General features: G+C 38.6%; 3 protein-coding genes across 5 annotated transcripts; 2 read left to right on the forward strand and 1 right to left on the reverse strand.

Annotated features, from left to right (window-relative positions):
- Positions 1 to 746: 746 nt before the first annotated feature.
- LOC131315135 (E3 ubiquitin-protein ligase MIEL1) lies at positions 747 to 7,592 on the forward strand. 2 transcript variants are annotated; one of them, XM_058344215.1, is made up of 12 exons: positions 747 to 908; positions 1,055 to 1,142; positions 2,879 to 2,935; positions 3,024 to 3,056; positions 3,165 to 3,242; positions 3,370 to 3,413; positions 3,547 to 3,587; positions 5,349 to 5,431; positions 5,519 to 5,610; positions 5,714 to 5,783; positions 6,594 to 6,632; positions 7,172 to 7,592. In XM_058344215.1, the coding sequence occupies exons 1-12, from the start codon at positions 844 to 846 to the stop codon at positions 7,289 to 7,291; spliced, it is 810 nt and encodes a 269-aa protein (XP_058200198.1). In that variant the 5' UTR covers positions 747 to 843; the 3' UTR covers positions 7,292 to 7,592. The 2 variants fall into 2 exon arrangements, with proteins under 2 accessions (XP_058200198.1, XP_058200199.1); XM_058344216.1 differs by lacking the exons at positions 6,594 to 6,632; positions 7,172 to 7,592 and adding an exon at positions 6,376 to 6,577.
- A 2,201-nt stretch (positions 7,593 to 9,793) lies between these two features.
- On the forward strand, positions 9,794 to 14,875 carry LOC131315136 (zinc finger protein CONSTANS-LIKE 13). Of its 2 annotated transcripts, XM_058344218.1 has the most exons (5): positions 9,912 to 10,622; positions 12,008 to 12,220; positions 13,240 to 13,616; positions 13,822 to 13,841; positions 14,362 to 14,579. In XM_058344218.1, exons 1-3 carry the CDS (start codon positions 10,011 to 10,013, stop codon positions 13,585 to 13,587), a joined length of 1,173 nt encoding a protein of 390 aa, XP_058200201.1. In that variant the 5' UTR covers positions 9,912 to 10,010; the 3' UTR covers positions 13,588 to 13,616; positions 13,822 to 13,841; positions 14,362 to 14,579. The 2 variants fall into 2 exon arrangements, with proteins under 2 accessions (XP_058200200.1, XP_058200201.1); XM_058344217.1 differs by lacking the exon at positions 13,822 to 13,841 and having other exon boundaries at positions 9,794 to 10,622; positions 13,240 to 13,523; positions 14,362 to 14,875.
- A 943-nt stretch (positions 14,876 to 15,818) lies between these two features.
- Positions 15,819 to 18,592, reverse strand: LOC131315137 (CASP-like protein 1E1). Its single transcript, XM_058344219.1, has 2 exons — positions 18,280 to 18,592; positions 15,819 to 16,384 (listed from the first exon to the last, which is right to left on the reverse strand). Exons 1-2 carry the CDS (start codon positions 18,534 to 18,536, stop codon positions 16,036 to 16,038), a joined length of 606 nt encoding a protein of 201 aa, XP_058200202.1. The 5' UTR covers positions 18,537 to 18,592; the 3' UTR covers positions 15,819 to 16,035.
- Positions 18,593 to 19,005: the final 413 nt, after the last annotated feature.

Below are 19,005 nucleotides of genomic sequence, written 5' to 3' on the forward strand. Positions count from 1 at the left end.
CCACTGGCTATTGTGAACATGGCCCAGTTAAAAAGAACATGGAACCGAGAAATAAACAAAACAAAAAAAAAAACTTTTTTTTTGAGGAAGGGCAAGAAGGTAATTTCACCTATCAAACTCACATAGGCAATTGTTGATCTTCGGGGCCCTTGAAATTTATTCAGTGTGGACCGTGTGGTGGGTGCACTGTGCATCATTACCATCATCTTTTCCCCTTTTACACAAACACTATCCCATTGCGAACAAACGCAAGAAAGGAAGAACGGACCGGCCAGAGAAAAAAAAAATACCAAGAAGAAGAAGAGTGATGTTTAAATAACGATAATGATGCTTCTGAAATATTGCGATTTTATTGTATTTTTTGTGGGATTTTTCGCGTTGAATACATGTATTTAGTTTTAAAAAATTTATTTATCAACTCTTTTTTTTTTTTTGTATACATTTATTAAAGGCCTATTTTTTAGGCGGCCTTGCTATTGTCAACCCACTGGACTGACGATAAATACATTAAAAGATAAGAAAAATACGCATTTCTGTGCACTTTTTACATCATTTAATACACATCATACACATACTATCATCAGCCCATTGAACTGATTTTAAAATTTTTCATTTTAAGATCGTTTTATACCCAAAATCTCAGAGCCGACCCTGATTACATTTACTTGTATGTCCATCTTTATTGAGTCGTACATTTTAATTTCTTATTACTCACCAACCAATGAACGGCTGGCCGCTTGCCCTTTCCATATACATACGGTTACTTTCGCGTCAAAAATTCCGTATTCGTAGCCCCTGTCCACTTTTTCCTTCTCTCTCTCTCGTGCCCTAAAAACAGACAGAATGGAAGACAACGAGACCGTAATCCAACAAACGAATCGGGAAGATTTCGGAAAGTCGGAGTACGGGTATGTAAAATCTATCTCTCTCTCTCTCGTTGCACATGCAGTTGTCGTTTTTATTTGTCTTCACCCTTTGATTCTTCGACGAATGGCCAGTGAATCCGCAGCTTTCTAATTTGTGTTTTCAATGGTTTTGGTTTTCCGTTTGACAGCTGCGAGCATTATAAGAGACGATGCAAACTTCGCGCCCCTTGCTGCGGTCAGATCTTCTCTTGCCGCCACTGTCACAACGCCGCCACGGTCCCCTCCCCTCCCCCTCTGTACATATGCGTACTATATATATATATATATACACACACATACACGCGCGCGCGCACACATGTCTATACATATGTGTAAAGATCTAGGCAAATAGTTTGTTTGTGTTTTTTTGGATGATTAAGCGGTTCATATGTCAGCAAATAGATGTGACTCATGTGAACTATGAGAATGTCTAGAAACACAACAATTTGCATAACATTGTGCACAACTTACCCATGTGGCACTGTTTTGTTGGTCATTAAGTCAATTGATAATTTTGAACAATAGTGCTAGCACCACAAATACGAGACCAAATCCCTTGTCCGAGTGAAATCTAGACGGGCTTCGGAGCCGTTGATCTCGCAAATCAATGGTTGAGATCTGTCGGCAGATCTCAACCGTTGATTTGCGAGATCAACGGCTCCGAGGGGTGGGACAGGCCCCTATCCGGATTTCACTCGGACAGGGGATCCTCGGTGCACAAATACTTACAGCATGTGCACCAATGCTTAGCTGAATTACCTTGTGAATAGTTTACAATTCTAGTTTAGCTATCAACTTTTTCTTTCACAACTATACCGACTCTATCTATTTTACCTAACACAATTAAAATATCCATTTTCTGTATGTTTATATATTAAAAAATAAGGTTAAAAAATTAAGTACTTCAATTTACAATCCGTTTGAACCATTGTGAAGATGTTATTCTGGTCATATTATTCTAAAGGGTCATAGTTAAATTTTGTCGACTTTCATAATTAAGTTTTTGCTCCATTGGGTCCCAAATAAAGAGCAGAAACTTAATTATGAGAGCCCTAGAGACGAAAATTAATTATAACTCTTTAGAACAACATGATCAGAAAAATAAAATCTTCACACCGGTTCAAATGGATTGAAAATTGGAGCACTTAGTTTCTTAACCATATTTTTAATACATATGAAAAATCTAAAAGAGTTTTGGTTATTATAATACTACGTAAGAGAGAGAAGAATTAAATAATCGTTTTAATGAGATTTCGAATGAACAGTAGTTTGGTATTAATACCGAACTTTTCTGGGGAAGGGAAAATACCGAAGGGTTTTGCTAACCTGGTGCAACCTGTTTTTGGTGTATTGATTAGGTAAAATGGCTCCACATGTTCCTTTTGCGATTCCGCTGCACATGCTCTTACACAAACACATTGACATTCACTGTGGGGCCTGCACACGCTGCAGGTGACACAAACACTCACATTCATGCAGTGTGTGCAGGCCCCACAGTGAACGTGAGTGTGTTTGTGTAAGTTTGCTGTGTGTGTGGGCCCCACAGTGAATGTGAGTGTGTTTGTGGTGCTAGAATGATTGAATTTTCAATCCCCAATGAAGTGATGCCACGTAACATGATGTGCACATTGTTGTGTATTCGGTTGTGTGTAGCATGGCCTTGTCAGATATTGCAATGAAGGTCATTAGTTTTAATTATAGTGTTCACATAAACCAATGACCAGCAAGCCAACTACAGCAAGAGGAAACACACAACTAACATAGAAATAACACTTTCAGTACCCAAGAAGCTAAGGCAAAAGCAAAATAACCACTGCTCATGTAACCCACGAGGAAATAGTACTAAATTTAATGTGTCCTTGTAGATTTGAAGTGGCTAATTTTGCGATACGTATAGGTGTATGCACGACACACACATGAATTTTCTGATATTGATTGTTTTTTGGTTAATTTTCTTGGTTTCTTTGAATTAGAGCGCTTTGAGCAATCCCAAGGATCATCATGAACTCGTTCGGCGGGATGTTTCGCAAGTATGTTCTTGTAGCTTTAGAGATGGCATCCTTTCTTGTTACTTACTTTCTGTCTCTCGTTAATATTTTTGGAATTTGATGGTCCCAGGTCATCTGTGCAGTCTGCGATACCGAGCAACAGGTTTAGCACTTTGCAATTCAGACTAAAGTTTGTTTCTTTTTGTGTTTTGATTTTGTTTTGGTCCTCAAGTATGATATTATGTTGAACTTTTTGTTTTGTATGCTTTAGGTTGCTCATGTGTGCTCAAGATGTGGCGTCAAAATGGGAGCATATTTCTGTGAAATTTGCAGATTCTACGATGATGATGTAAGAAAGCTGTCCCATTTTGTGGCTAATTGGCCTTGATTATACTTAGATGTAACCTTGGGATTATTTTTTTCATCTATTTCTTCCCCATTTAAATGATGCAATATATTACTTATTTATGTTGCAGACCACGAAGGAACAGTTCCATTGTGATGATTGTGGTATTTGTAGGTTAGTTAGCCAAGTTATATATTCCTTTCCCATATTGGTTGTGCGTTGTTTACTTGATTTATTGAGAAATGTATTCTCCCATATCGTCAGTCAAGTTGATTGTCGTTCTGATACAAGTCATGATTCTCTACAGAGTTGGTGGTCGGGAGAAATTCTTTCACTGCAAGAAGTGTGGTAAGCGTTCTGACTTTCTTCCTGGCTATGCGATCATTCGACTTTTGGGTTTGTATTCATCTATTGCATGTTTTGATTGCATTTTTGGTCTTTGATGCAATGTCTTGGACTGGATATCAAAAGGCTTATGATTTATGACTTACTATTGCTGACTTTTTGCGAGACAGAAAGACTGCATGTTCATCACGTGATTGAATCAAGGACTTGACTTTACGACATTGGCATTGACTTTATAGCACATCATTTTTATTTCCTTGCTTACACTATTTATTTGATCCTTCGTGTTTAGCAGCAGTTGACAATCTTTAAGAAATGCAAGTGAAAATGACGATGAAATGTTTGAATTCTCTTTAGTATACCTTTTTAATGTACAGATACAGAGGTTTCTGATGACTTATCGACTGTAGCAGATTCTCTGTATTAACTTGGCAAGAGAAGGCCACATTCAATCCAACGTGGAGATTATTAATTATAACAGAAGTTCATCAGGGATTATATTGGATATGAGATGGATAACCTTTTTTCTGAGGGTTCTCCTTGATTATACTTGAATATCCATTACCATTTGACTTCCTGTTGCGGAGACAGCGTCTTGTTATGCCTCAGATATGCGAGATAATCTCTTTTGTGTTGAATACATTTTAGGAAGCGTTGCCCAATCAGTTTTGAGTTTTGCATTTGGAAACTCTACGAAGTCCATTGAACATGATGTTGGCCCCCATTTGACTTTCTCTTGTGGAGGACATCATCTTATTATGTCTTGGATATGCAAGATAATCTCTGTTGTGTTGAGAATAAGGAATGATTGCCTGATCAGTTTTGAGTTTTGCATCTGGAAATTCTATATTTATGGTTGAATTCTAATGTTCCCAAGAACAGCCTTGCACTTTACCCCCTTGTCATACGACCCTTGTTCACGTCACCTCCTTGGCATTGAGAATATGAAAATGTGCCCTCATGGGTTTGGACCAAGATGCACAACTGTTGTAACTCCTTTTACAAAGGAGGTCCTATTTCTGATGTGATTGAACTTGAGATGGAGAGAGAGAGAGGGAGGTGGACAGAGAGTGTGCATCATGTTTGAAACCTAAGTAAATGTCCATTTATAATCTAGCATGATGAACTGTATATTTGATATGTATGCATTACATTAATGCGTCAATGTATTTGTTTCAACTTTCATGTGTTGCCATTGACAATTTTTTACCTGTTGTAGCATTATTACTATTTGACCCTTCTATCACTTCCTTTTGGTTTAATCGTTCCAATTTCATCACTTCAATCTGCCCTACTGTTACCACTCTAATAATTACCATCCCCCGTTACATGGTCTTGTGTAGAACTCAACTCCAAAAACTAGACGTTGAAGTAAGGATGCCCTCACGCTTATAGATTTCACGTTAATGTGGTACTCAGGTGATGTGGTGCTCACTCAATAGCACCTGCAGTGTGCAGGCTAGAGACACACACCCTACACACCCCTGGTACCTAGTTGGCTAGCTCTAATATCATGTTACACGGTCTAGGCTAGAACTCAAGCCCTAGCAGTGGAAGTGAGGATGCCCTCACGCTTATATACACTTCGTACTACTTTGGTATTCAAGCAATGTGGGACTTTGCTTCACACAATACCAAAGCAATGTGGGACTTCGTTTCACACCCCCAACCATGGACATTGTAGAATTTCTTTGTTATCAAGCTCAATAAAGGTTCAATCGAAATATAGTGTCCCCTAACTTGATTTTCTGTTTAAGAGGACAGCATCTTGCTATTCAGTGGATCTGCATGATAATCACTTGTGCGTTGAGAACTCCATGAAGAATCATTGCCCCATCTGTTATGAGGTTTGCATCTAGAGATCTAATGTGTTTGTTTGAATCTCTTTGTTTTCTACCTCTACTGATAATCAGAAATATGTGCTATTATGGCAGTATCTATTTGATTCGGTCCAAAGCACAGCAATAATGAGGTGTGGACACACAATGCATAAGAATTGCTTTGATGATATGCTTTGCCAGAATCAGTAATCTTCTGTCTATCTTGATAATTTTCTTTTCTTTTTTTCCGTTTGTTCTTCCAAGTCGAACATTTTTTAGTAGCTTTAAATTTGTGGCATCATCATCCAGGTATCGTTGTCCTATCTGCTCGAAGTCAGTGTGTAACATGTCAAGAGCCTGGGAAAGATTAGATGAGGAGGTATGGACTTAGTTTTCCTTTGTTTTTTTTGTTCTTTTTGTTCTTTTTTTTTATCCCCATATTAAGTTACCTTGTGTTGTTTAGAGTCTGCACTCTCCAGTGGTCCTCAAAACACGAAAGATTTATTGGAGAGTAAAACCGTATCAAGAGGAAAGCAAGCAACTACGACCATATTCAATTTTTCTCTGCCTTCTTACGAATTGTCTATCTAAGGATTCGTATCATGTGTGTGCTGCTGATCAATCTCATAAAAGATGATTTTTGTGCTGCAAGGCAGTAAATATCCTTGACGTGTGTTGGATGAAGAGTTTATTGGATATATTTGCAATGGAGGATTTTTCTTATGTACATTAGCAATTTTGCAATGTCCCCGAATGCTCATGATTTACATTTTCCTAATTTTGAAAAGTGGCGTTTGGATAAGATCCTTAAATGACTTATTTGACTTTTGTGGAAGAAGTAAGCTGAAACCTAATAATTAGCCATCATCCACCTTGGTAAAACAAGTGAAAATATGAATCCCAGTTATTAGACCTAATGAGAAAACTAAAAATACTTGAAGAGGTTTCACGAAATCCTGAATCATGTTCAGGTACGTATGGTCCATGTTGGAAAAAAGGGGAAAGCACAAGCCTTGTCAAAAGTGGTGTCAAGGGGAGCGTGGGGCATATTTTGGTGGTCTAAGCCTTGTGCTGTTGTGCATGTGGACTAACATTTGATATGATTCGTCGTCTTCCTTTGTCGTCCTTTTAAATGGAATATCCCACACAAGATTCGTCTCTCTGCAGCATGATAATTTTTTTCTTGCAGATAAAAGGTACTGCGATGCCTGAGGAATACCATTATGAGGTAAATCTTGTATACTAGTTTTTGTTAATTGGTTTACTTTGGCATTAGCATCATTGATTACCCTGTGACATATGACTGATGGCATCTGTTTTCTACCAAATGCTGTGTTCGGAAGGAATGTCGTGGAGTAATGCCATTTCCATTTTTTTTTTTTCCTCTTTCTGATCAATGGTCATTTCCTCTTTGGAAAGGGGAGAGTGTTGCTTAACAAAATACACAAAAAAGTATAAGTAGCTCTGTTTTTTTTCTTTTTTTCTTTTCGTGTGTGTGTATGTGGAAGGACATGAAGTAGCTCTTTAAACATCTGCATTTAAAGAGATCTTAGTTCTTCACTTCTTTGTAGAAGACAAGCTTTTTCTCAAGTTCTTCAAGTAGGCATCAAATTTCTGTAACCTGCGGTACTGGCCTCCAAGCATATTGCACGACTGTCTTGCACCATGATGTCCGTTATACTATTTCCAAGGCAGTATTATTTAGGCTTGAATATCTCAAATACATATTCCAAGTTGCAAAAAAGTTGTTGCAAATGAATTTTGCAGGTTCAAATCCTCTGCAACGATTGTAACAGTCGGAGTGAAGCGTTCTTTCACATCTTTGGGCACAAGTGCAGGCACTGTAATTCATATAACACCAGGGTGATTAAGGGCAGATCCAGCTGACCAAAATTGTTGATCTACGGCGCACATTTGATATTCCTAATTGGTTTTGCTTCCATATTTTTGACCCTATTAAGCAGGTCATTTCTTGTTGGCTGTTGTACAACACACAAGTTGTAACATCATTCTCCTCTGATTAGCCCAGCTTGGCTACTGTTAGGAAAGGACCAATTTCTTGTGCTTGGTTAGGTGATCTTTCAAGGCAAAGAAGTGTTATAGTATCTTTCAAGGTTGAATTGATATTTCTTTTATGTTTCGACAATAGGCTGAATGCATGAGTTTACACGTCTTTTGCATCTGTAAATTTGTTGTATATCTGTGACTCTGCGTGGAGATGTGAACTTCCTCAAAATGTTATACACACGTCTCAAATGCAAGAACAAGAGTATAAATTAATTAATTTAGGGTCTGTTTGGAAAAGTTTTTATCTTCAGTTTTTTGTTTTTGTTTTCAATGTTTTTTGAACCAGGCACCATAAACATGTTTGTGTAACTGGTTTTGCTTACAAAATACTATAATCAATTCTGCTAGTTTATGGAAATTCTAGAAACACAAAAATTGTGTTTTCATTTGTTTTGAAAACACTTTCGGCAGTCCAAAAAATAAATAAACAAAAACTATTATAGTCACCAAATATGTTTTTTGTTTTTATTTTTTAACAAATAAACAAAAATTCATTTCTTGTTTTTTTTAAATGAAAAATAAAAAACTGACAACTCTATTAAACAGAGCCGAACTTTCCTATTTGTTTTCAACCGACTCATTTAATTGTAGCGATAATCCCTAATTTCCTACAGGGGATTTGCTTGGAGGAAAAGAAAGGGTTTGAATGAGGTTCGGCAAAAGATTTGGCATTAATGAATTATGGTACTGGTTCGGGAGGTTAACGTCAAGCTTGATGACTTTTCCTTCAACAGTTCCACTATTCCGAGGGATGAAGGAAAAAGTATTGGGATTTTGACCATTTGCATGGAAGTGTCATTAGGTGGAGTATCATTTTCATTAATGTTAGATACCAAAAAAAAAACTTACCTTGAAAGTATTCAGAAAAAGAAAATCAATGGTTGAGATCATTTTTTGAGTGAATCTAGACCCTGATTTTTCTTTTCAGAGTACTTTCTTGGTAAGTTGTTTGGGTACCTAGCATTGCTCATGCTGGATCACATATTCACATGCATGTGTTTGAAGTGGAGCTTGAAAGGCAAGCTGGCCAACCACTCAAGTATTTTAAGAAATAACAACTTTTTAACGTCCAAATATCATTTTTTTTTTACTAAAAAGTGGTTATTTCTTGAAATACTTGGATAAAAGTAAAAAAAATTTACTTTTCCGATTCTTCTCGTCGAGACGAATCAATAACTTACAAAAGTTTGACGCGAAATTAACAAATGCAAAAAAAAATTAAATAAAGACAATTTTCAAATTTAAGTTAAGGTCAAAAGAATGCAGCGGAAGTAAAACATAAAATAGATCGGTAGCATCACTTCACCACAGGCGGGGAGCCATGGATGTGAAAGTCCCCTAAATTTGTTGCATCAATAATTCTACAACCACACACATTTTACACGCCCAAATGCACACCCACACACACTAGAGTGTCTAGTGTGTGTGGGTGTGCATTTGGGTGTGGTCCTAGAATTACTCTTGTTAAACTATTTCTTTTTAATTTAAATGATAGTCATTAACAGACTCCTTCCGTCCCATATTACTTGTCTTGTGCAGAGAATATACTATCTTTTTCAGGGGACATACAATTAATGCATGCCTTCTTAGAAATTTAGATTAAATTTTTAATGTTGCTTTTTATTCTCTTTATTAAAATGGACTTGTAATAATTTATGAGAGGTAGTTTTATAAAAATTTACATACTTTTAGTTTGATTTTAGGACAAATATTTTGGGCAACCCAAAATAAAATACATGGCGGCAATATGAGATTGACGGAGTATTATTGTTATTTTTCAACATAACCCAACCGTTTATTTTTGAGACGATAGTATCATTTTAATCATTTGTGTAAGAAATACAATAATCAAGCTCCCAAACACCCCTTAAAATAATTTCCTTTTCTGGACCCTTCCATCACGAGTGTAATTTGTTCACCCTCTTTTTTATTGGTTGAAATGGTGGTATAGGTTTCATCCGTGCAATATAGTTTTTGATAAGTAAGATCCACACAATTTCAACCAATAAAAAGAAGGATAAATGGAGAGTGAACAAAGCTCAACTCTTCCGTCCCTAATACATAAAATTTCGGATTCCTCCACCTCACCTGTCTACCACGGGGTGTCACTGTTACGTAAGCAATACGTATAGTAGTGCTTTCTATTTCTAGTTATTTCGATATCCAAGTAGTAAACGAGTAATTAATCAGTAATTTGAGAGCACGGTCACATAGTTCCCCGAATCATTCTTAAATCACATATTTATTAGAGTCTATACACTTAATAGTAAATATCTGGAGAATTCGAATCGTCACGTGCCGTGAACTGGTCTGGAGCACATGGCAGTACCATGAACTATTGAATAATCTCACTCAGTAAACACCCGCGGTTTCAACTTGTGTGGCCAACTTCATGACAGGGTGGCCGCCGAAAATATAAATATCAACCCAAAAAGATCAACGCAGCAGCCAACCACACCAACTACTCAGATAAGGTTTCTACACTGCTCTCGCTCTCTCTCTCTCTCTCTCTTAAACAAGAGCAGCAACCTCGGAGGACATGACTGATCAATCACGTAATACCCAAATCAAACAAGACGAAGAAGAACCAGACCAAGAACACAACACCAGCCAACAAAAGAACCAACGCCTATGCGACTTCTGCGGAGAAGCCACAGCTCTGCTCTACTGCCGAGCCGACTCGGCCAAACTCTGCCTCTCCTGCGACAAGCAAGTCCACTCCACCAACCAGCTCTTCACCAAGCACCTCCGCACCCTGCTCTGCGACGCATGCGATTCCTCCCCCGCCTCCATCCTCTGCTCCACCGAATCCTCCGTCCTCTGCCAGAACTGCGACTGGGAAACCCACAATCACAATACCACTCTCTCTTCGCTCCACGAGCGCAGGCCCCTCGAGGGGTTCACTGGGTGCCCCTCGGTGAGTGAGTTGTTGGGTGTTGTTGGGTTTCAAGATCTCACCAAGAAAGAGCTTTTGTCAAGGGGCGGTGGTGGTGATTATTTGGTCGGGTCTGGGTTCGAGGGTTTTGGGTCTGAGGGGAGCTCGGAATTTTTGGTTTGGGACACGCCTTCGATTGTTACGATGGATGATTTGATTGCTTCGAATAGTTCTGAGCATAGTTTTCAGGCTATGGGGGTTCCTCCTCTTCCCAAGGTACTTAATTTCGTGGTACCCAAGTTGGGTTTTTGGTGGATTCAGTTTTACGAAATGTAGTTTATGTTCCTAGTAGATGTTGCTTCATTCTTACTTAATTAACTTTCTTTGACATTTATGGGGCTGTGATGCTTATCAATTCTCTTTATTTTGCTTTGTTATAGGTTTTTTTTTTTAATATTTCTACCTGTGTTACAGCCCCTTGGATGGAATGATTTGGTAAGAAAAGAAAGGATTAGAGATGAGTGATTTCCTAAAAAATGGTGAGAAATGTAAAAAAAAAAAATATTTTTGATTGGTTCCTTCGCCTATTCTGACCATCTCAACAAATCTCCTTGTTAGGGTGCTGGTAGACACCCTTTCTCACTATCCGAAGAGGCACCATTGAATTGGTTGATCCAGTGATGGATCCAAGGAGGCGGGGGCAACGACTGCACCCATAATTTCTCTCAAACGTTGTTGTAATATACAAACATTAGATAGGATAATCATGGTTAGCAATTAGCCCCTACCAATCAGATGAGTTTGCATCCATAAAAGCTAAAAATCCGGGTGCCCGTCGGTGGGTTAGTTGCTGAGTGTTGTTGGGTTTCAAGATCTGACCAAGAAAGAGCTTTTGTCAAGTGGTGGTGGTGATTATTTGGTCGGCTCTGGGTTTGAGGGTTTTGGGTATGATGGGTATTAGGATTTCTTGGTTTGGGACACGCCTTTGATTGTTACTGTGCATGATTTGATTACTTCAAATAGTTCTGAGCATAGCTTTCAGGCTATGGGGGTTCCTCCTTTGCCTTAGGTACTTGTTTATTTATCTTATTCTTGACTTCTAGCTAAATTTCTTCATTCAGTTTTAGGACGTGTAATTTATGTTCTTTGACATCTGTGGGTTAGTGATGCTTATTGATTTTCTCTTTATTTTGGTTTGTTTGTAGGGGCGATTTATGTACTTCTATTCGTGTTAGGGTCCTGTACTTCAAACAGGGTTGATCCAGTGATGGATCCAAGGGGGTGTGTGGCAGTGAACCTAAGTTATTTAATGCGCGAGTAGGAGCATGAAAGTGTCTTTTAAAAACTTCGAAACTATTAAAATTCAAGAGAGCGAGGGTTGAGTTTGCATCCCTTGTAGTTAAGAATCCCGTAACCATCCCTGGATCGTCAATTTGTTGTGAATTAACTTTGCTAACTTTCTACTGATTTTCTTGTTGGTGGGTTTGTCAAACATGTCTATTAGTGAATTCTTCTTCATTTGAAATGTTTTATAGTTGTGATTTAGTTAGTGAAGCCTAACTTTGACTCATGGATTAGTTATTGCCGTATTTATTGCTTGTTGAACTTGTCTCAGCTATTGTGAGTTTTTAACTTGTTCTTGAAAATTGGTTTCGAATCAGAATCGTAAAGCTGCTTGTGGGCGGTACAAAGAAGAAATATTGAGTCAGCTTCGTGAAATGGCAAAATCAGAACCTGGCTTTAGTGATTTTCAAGGGGATATTGAACCTTTCATGCAGTTCCAATCTCTGCTACCTGAACAAGATTTGCAGCTGGGAGATAGGTATGATGGCTTTGATCGTGGGGTAGAGCAAGCCACAGTTCCTAATTACAAGGTAAAACATTTTTCTTTTCTAATTGATTGCATGGTTTTTCTTTTTCCCCTTCTTTTGTATGTTAAAATAGAAACCTTGACGTCTACCTGTAACTGGCATCCCTTACATCAAGTAATTTAGGCTTCTAATTGGCTTTCTATGAGATTTCAGTGTTGCTTAAAGCTGACAAGTTCATGTTGAAGTGTGGGATGTAGGGAATGACCGGTTGAATGGGCTTTAACGGCTACCCTTTAAAGAATTAGCTGACTAGATCTTTGTTTCAGGCAAAAGGAACAGTAAAAGGTTTGCGAAAAATGGCGGTTGTTTTGATTGTAATCAGGATCTGGTTTAAGTTTGCATCATTCAAAATCTACACACATGCATTGGCAGAACTGCGTGTCTTTTGACCAATATTGGTGGTACTTACTGAGAGATGAAAATCTGAATTGAGGAAGGATGGAAAAGGAACACTATGGGAGAAACAAGATTGTTATTGATAATTTTGTGCTGTTGCTTCCAATTTAGTTATACCAACCAAAGGACCCGAGATTATGCATTTTGGAAGATTTGAAAAGTCAGTTACTTTGCTAGAGTAGAATGTTAAGCTTCTAGCCCATTGTATTTGGCAAAAAAACAAAAACCAAATACTCTCTTATGCATTTTGTTGTTTCTGCATCAACTCTGGAAACTCTCTGATACATATACAAAACTTTCTTGCGTTTTACATGCACAATGGAGACTTGTCCTCTATTGCTTCCATTTTCTTCTTCTGTTCTCTTACTTTCTTTTTCATTTTGTTCTTGATTTCTGAAGTCGAACTTCATTATTATGCCACATGAATTTTCCAGTGACGACAAGCAGCTTGTCTCCTCCCCCTCTCCCTTTTCTGTGTTGTGCAAGCGTCTGAATACTGCTCTGCTTTTGGAGTCTGCTTGGATTTTGAGTTGTGTGTCTTTTACACGTGTATTATGTTCTTCCACCTAAAAAAGGTATAAGAAGAAAGAAAGGGTAAACCAAATTATCATGTTCCTTCCATGTAGGCCGGTGCATTCCAGTGGGGCATCAATAATATTGAGCTTGCAGATCGAGGTTTTCCATCAAAGTTGGTAGGAAGCTATGGTGAGGAAAGCCGTTTGGTACCTGACAAAGATTTGGATAACGGTGGCAGTGGAAGTCATGCTAATTGTGGTCATGAAGCGCAAACACATCATTATGTTGGCACCGAAATTATACATGTCCCTCCGAAAGTTGTTGTACGCGAATTAACAAGTCAGGAGCGTGACACTGCTATCTCACGGTATAAGGAGAAGAAGAAAACTAGGAGGTATCTCTTCTACTTTCTTTTTCCCCTGAAGATGTATGCAGATTGCAATTTTTTAAGTAAATGACCTCATGGATGCCTGCTGGAAGGCTTAAATACTCCCTCCGTCCCATAATATTTGTCCGGTCCGCAAAACGGAGATGTAAAAATAATACTATTTTTGTGAGAAAAGTTGAAAAAAAATTCAACAATTTACTAGATCTCGACGAGTTCTTTTAACTTATGAAAAAAATTTAATTTTTTTCTCGAAAGAAATTCATTATTTTGTAGTCCTCGTTTCGCAGACCATACAAATAGGGAGTATCAATTAAGTGAGATATGGTAAATGAACTTATTTGGTTAGCCATTTCTAGATTTCCCTAAAATTTGGATCTTTTTTGGTTCTATTTTCAGTTTGCGGTTTTTGAAATAATGTCTTGTTGGTACTTCATTTAGAACATGCATAGAACTTGCGATGCTGCACTTTAGCAACATAGCAAACTCTTATGACCAAGCAACAGAGTTAGTTTTTGTCTTTCAGGAGTATTCTTATCTGAAATGGTTCAATTTTGAGGATATTTATTTGTTGTTTTCGTCATGTAGAATATTCACAAAGAACCGTATATTTACAAAGAACTCTCTAACTGATTAAGCCAACATGATAAGTCTGTTCCTATATGTTGGTACTAAAGATTGCTCGAGTTGGTGATGGCAATATATGTGCTTGTGAGTTTGTTGGGCCTCATAATATACTTTGCACAAGTTCGAGAAACCTCTTTCTTTCTTTTGCAGTCCTCGTTTGTGGCATGTTATCATCATCTTTTAAGTGGTTAAGCTGACAAAATTATTCAATGGGAAACAGGTATGAGAAGCACATAAGGTACGAATCACGGAAGGTTCGGGCAGAAACTAGGACAAGGATCAAGGGACGTTTTGCTAAGATGGATCAGTGACCTCTTTGGTATGGAGTAATCTCAGAGCGTGTATGACTCAGTTGAAGTTACTTCTGGAAACAAAAAGTGTATGCCGTCTGTGTAGAGTTTTGTTCCGTTGGTTTGTGGAATAAATCGTAGTTTTGTATATAGGAGCCTATGATTCAACTTCTTGGAAAATACATAGGTTTCTTAATCATACGAAATCTGTGATGTATGTAGCAAAGACACAACAGGAAGGGTGTCAATATATTAGGTTTCTGTGAAAGTGAAGTATTTTCCAGTTTTGAATTATTAAGGCCTAGGATGTCAGAGTGACTTTCTGTGGCAACTGTAATCAAATAGCTGGTATTGAGCTTAGTCACATAATCCTTTAGTAGGAACCTCTGCTCCTTTTCTGGATTATCACTCTCGGGAATTTGTAAGCTTGGGATGTTTTCAAAGGATATGCTTTTATGCTCTCGGTCACGTTCCCACTCGTGCACGTGCATTATGCGACGCGACTCTCAGAATGATGTTAAGTTCTCGCACCACCTCCCAATAGTTAACAAGTACATCCATCGCAGGTTTGGTTCAGACGCAGTCGGTACGATCAAATTTGTGTATTACAACATTGCAGCATTACCATTGGCGCAAACCTTACCCTTTGGAGCTCCAATACGCTAGTGCAAGTGGGCAACTCCATTTTCCCAGATTGTTAGCCTGCTGATGCTGTATTGATAAAGGCAGTTAAATATATCTTTCCGCGCTAGAGATATTTGAAGAATCTTTCCCACCATCGCATTCCGTTTCTGCAATGGGGATATGATATTGTTGTCGAGGCAGAAGGGCCATTTCTGGTGATGGATGAAATTGGCTTGAAGAAGGGTGGATACTTTTGCTTGGCAATGATTCTGAATGATGCAAAGCCAATCCAACTTACGAAGGGCCCGTTTGCTTGACCAAACATCAGCGTTGATATTGGACTTGTATCCAAGGGTACCGCCGCATATGTGTTATCACGTTAAAATTATTACGCGTCAAATTAAATGCCCCGTAACGCAGAGGGATGGGGTTGGGGGTTTGGGTTAATTCTATTTTGGCAATTGACTTTCATGCTACGAATTAATGCCGACTGAAGGTAGCTCGGGAGATCTTTAATCTCTTTTTTTTCCAAAGTTTAATCTTCTTTAGTTCTTTTTTTACTAGAGATTCAGTAGATTTGTATCCAGAGAAAAACAATGTCGAAATAAAAAGTGCACGACAGAGTCCAGGAGAGGTGGTTACCCGTTTTTTTATGGAGAGGGTGATACTTATGACTCAAACTTGTCTTGTGGCCGAGGATAGATAACACTTGTCATCGCGCTAGGCCACGATTCTAAATTTCTAACGAATAAAACCCCACTCACTTACAATGACATACAAATAGAATGCCCAATAGAATATTGAAACATCTTTTTTGCCAAATGTCTGGTAGTTTCAAGTGCCCTAGTAGCTACTGCACAAACTAAACTTGCCCATTGCATCTTTATTACCACGTACCTAATTACTCCTACTTCACAAACACTAAAGTACTGGAAGTACTAACCAGGCAAGTCCATTATCATTAATAAGGGTCTATTTACCTAGCTTGATTTCTTATGGAGGCTTAAGGTGCCAAGCAATACAAGCCAAAGAAAGACGAAGGACCCCATCATGGACATGGCGAAACCGGCGGTCATGTAGCGGCAGAAGGTCTTGAACACATTGCACACCTTCTTCCAGTTGGTGTGGGAGTTGCCGTGGAGGCCAATGAGTCCGACAGCGACCGCCGCGCCGTTGGCGGAGAAAAGCAGCGCCACCATGACTAGGTCCAGGATGAGCAGGGCCAGTGTGAGGCCGTTTTGGGTTGTCTTTTTGGTTGGCATGATAGAGAGTGCTACCAACGATGCAGCTGCGTAGAAACATGCTATTGCATTGGCCACCACAAAGTACCTAACAGCAAACAGCAGAGATGAAAGTTGGTTAGTCAATACTAATACTCATGTCCCCTATCTTACTGAATACATAATCTACATCTTGTCCAAGGAGTAATTATTCAATGGTATTGAAGTACCGCCACGTCGGTGGTGTCCTAACACCCCTTTCTATTAGGCTTGGCCCCAAAATTTTGGCCCAAAAAGATTGGCCCCGTTAGGAGTAGCTATATATATATTAGTATTTCGCAATATTAACGTAGAAATTGTAGTTGGTTCATTGGTACAAGGAACCTTCGGTCCACTTTCTATGGTGGAGTTTGATTCCTATACACACACACAACCCCCCCCCCCCCACCCAAAAAAAAAAAAAAAAAACACACACACACACACATACTCACCCACTCACCACCACCATCACCCCACACACACACACTTTGTCAAAAAGCAATGCCTTGTTGAGAATTTGGAGCTGCCAAGTATTGAGCTTGCGTCTAGGAGAACATAGAAACATAACCAAATTAACCATTGCCAAGTATTAAACTTGCGTCTAGGAGAACACAGAAACATAACCGAATCAGAACAAGCTTTTTGTTCAATGTGGACTAAAAATTTATATATAAACAAACTAGCCATTATTTAATAAAACCATAGGGCCCCACCTAACGATTTGGCTTAGGGCCCTCAAATACATTGGGTCGGCTTGCTACCACACATTCTTATAAAGTCCATAAACTTAGTTTAAGGGCCACGAAAAGGTATGGTGGAGAAGGGTGTTGGGGACCACCCAATAATTTTTCCTTATTCAAGTCACGTCTACCCACTTACAAAGTACTGGAGAGGCAGAGGGAGCTAGTGAGGTCTCAAAGAGGTCAATGGCACCTCAAGTATTAGTGGATCAAGTTAATTGTCAACCTAGCTAGATCAAGAATGACTTGGAAATAAAACTGGGACGAGATCTTTCACATCTTTGACTTGGAAATGGATACGTAGAAAGAATCCTCCTCATACTCTTCACTCAGGGACAAATGTATTCAGTATTTTAGTGGAGTAACATGCATATAACATTTGCAGGAACCCCGCCACACCTATGTCATACCAAAGCTTAACTTGATAGATTTATCGTGCAATTTTATACCGGCTAGGGTTTAAAGATTAATTCTCGGCACAAAATACGAATGTATAGAAATTTTACAGCCTACTGAGCTAAGACATTTTAAGCTAGAAAAACAGATGACCCGAATTTGAAAAAATATTGAACAATAAATAGTCAAAGGAATAGCTAATGACTATCAATAAGGCAAGAAGAATAAAAAAAAAAAAAAAAGAAGCACTATTTTCTGTGTGTTAAAGCGCCTTGAAAAGTGTTAAAAATGCACCCAATAATGTATTTTTTGTTGTTGTTGTATACTTCCTCCCAGAGACGTAGCTACATTTGGGCATATGGGGGTCACGGCCCCCGCATTGTTTCGGGATTTTTTTTATAAAAAAATTTAAATTTTAATAGTAGTTATTTTTTATTTGTTAAGAATTATATTTTGCATTGGGTGTTATTTAGACATTTAAATGCTTAAGAATGTGTTCGTTTTGGGTTCCAAAACGAAATTTTCTCTCTGCTCTTAGTCTCACGTAAGTTTTTTCTTCAATTATTAATCTTGTTTCTCTTCCTATCTCTCTCTCCATTGATTATTCAAAAAATCTCCCTCAAAATCTAAACCAAACAAACCATTAGATTTTCTAATATTGAAATTTCAAAATCTTGTTGTTTATAATCCAATCCCATATTTATAAAATCCTGATTCCGTCCCTGCTTCCTCCCTTATTGACAACCTACTGAGCTGAGCTGTCGATAGCATAACCAATCGATAATGAAAAGATGAAGAGAGACGAGAAGTAGGGGGCCGGAGTACTTACACGAAAGCAGACATGTAGTACCACTTAGCAGTAAGAGAGACGTGCAACGGAGGCAAGGTGTCGACAACGGTAAGAGCAACCACCTCAGTCTCTTTGTCAACTCCGACCATAACTGCAGCTACCAAACTGAATCCCATTCCAACAACTCTTAGTACCAATTCCAAACTCCTTGCTGCTCTCGTAACACCGCTCTTCGTCCCGCTACTCGCCTCCTCCTGAACGCCGCCGCCGTCGCTCTTCCCTTCTACTCCGTCCATGTTACTAGTATAGTAGTATATGTTGAGAGAGAGAGAGAGAGAGAGAGAGCTATGATATGATGCATGTTAAGGGAGATATGGTGTTTATAGAGAGGATGGGTGGGGGCAGTGGGAGGTTGGGTGCTGCATTAATGAAAGCCATTCGACCTATCTATTTAAGTAGCTATCAGCAAGTGACAATTAAATATTGTCCTTCTCCACTGGTATTTTTGTACTACGTACTAACTAAATTTTCAAAACAGAAATGCAGCAGCTTAGCACAAACAGCGCATACAACGCGCGTTTAGGCCCGTCTTGGGTCCAACAAAGATAATCGGAGCCGCTCATTTTGTTCAATATATTTTGCTTAAGGTCTTTGCAAATTTCTAAAGCGATTTTGGACGCTTAGTAAATACTCTTATCGTTTTCGGATGAAACTGATTTTTTCAGGGACTTTAAGCAAAATATATTGAACAAAATGAGCAGCTCC

Source organism: Rhododendron vialii, chromosome 13a, assembly GCF_030253575.1.
Source record: "Rhododendron vialii isolate Sample 1 chromosome 13a, ASM3025357v1".
In the NCBI taxonomy this organism is placed as follows: domain Eukaryota; kingdom Viridiplantae; phylum Streptophyta; class Magnoliopsida; order Ericales; family Ericaceae; genus Rhododendron; species Rhododendron vialii.

Bases quoted from the DNA above. Each gene is read 5' to 3' on its own strand.
- LOC131315137 (XM_058344219.1), bottom strand. From the start codon at position 18,536: ATGGACGGAGTAGAAGGGAAGAGCGACGGCGGCGGCGTTCAGGAGGAG. The intron at 16,385-18,279 runs GTAAGTACTCCG...GTTTGCTGTTAG, and splicing joins TACTACATGTCTGCTTTCGT to GTACTTTGTGGTGGCCAATG.
- LOC131315135 (XM_058344215.1), top strand. From the start codon at position 844: ATGGAAGACAACGAGACCGTAATCCAACAAACGAATCGGGAAGATTTC. The intron at 2,936-3,023 runs GTATGTTCTTGT...TGATGGTCCCAG, and splicing joins TTCGGCGGGATGTTTCGCAA to GTCATCTGTGCAGTCTGCGA. The intron at 3,243-3,369 runs GTAAGAAAGCTG...TTTATGTTGCAG, and splicing joins GCAGATTCTACGATGATGAT to ACCACGAAGGAACAGTTCCA.
- LOC131315136 (XM_058344217.1), top strand. From the start codon at position 10,011: ATGACTGATCAATCACGTAATACCCAAATCAAACAAGACGAAGAAGAA. The intron at 10,623-12,007 runs GTACTTAATTTC...GTTTCGAATCAG, and splicing joins GGGTTCCTCCTCTTCCCAAG to AATCGTAAAGCTGCTTGTGG. The intron at 13,524-14,361 runs GTATCTCTTCTA...AATGGGAAACAG, and splicing joins GAGAAGAAGAAAACTAGGAG to GTATGAGAAGCACATAAGGT.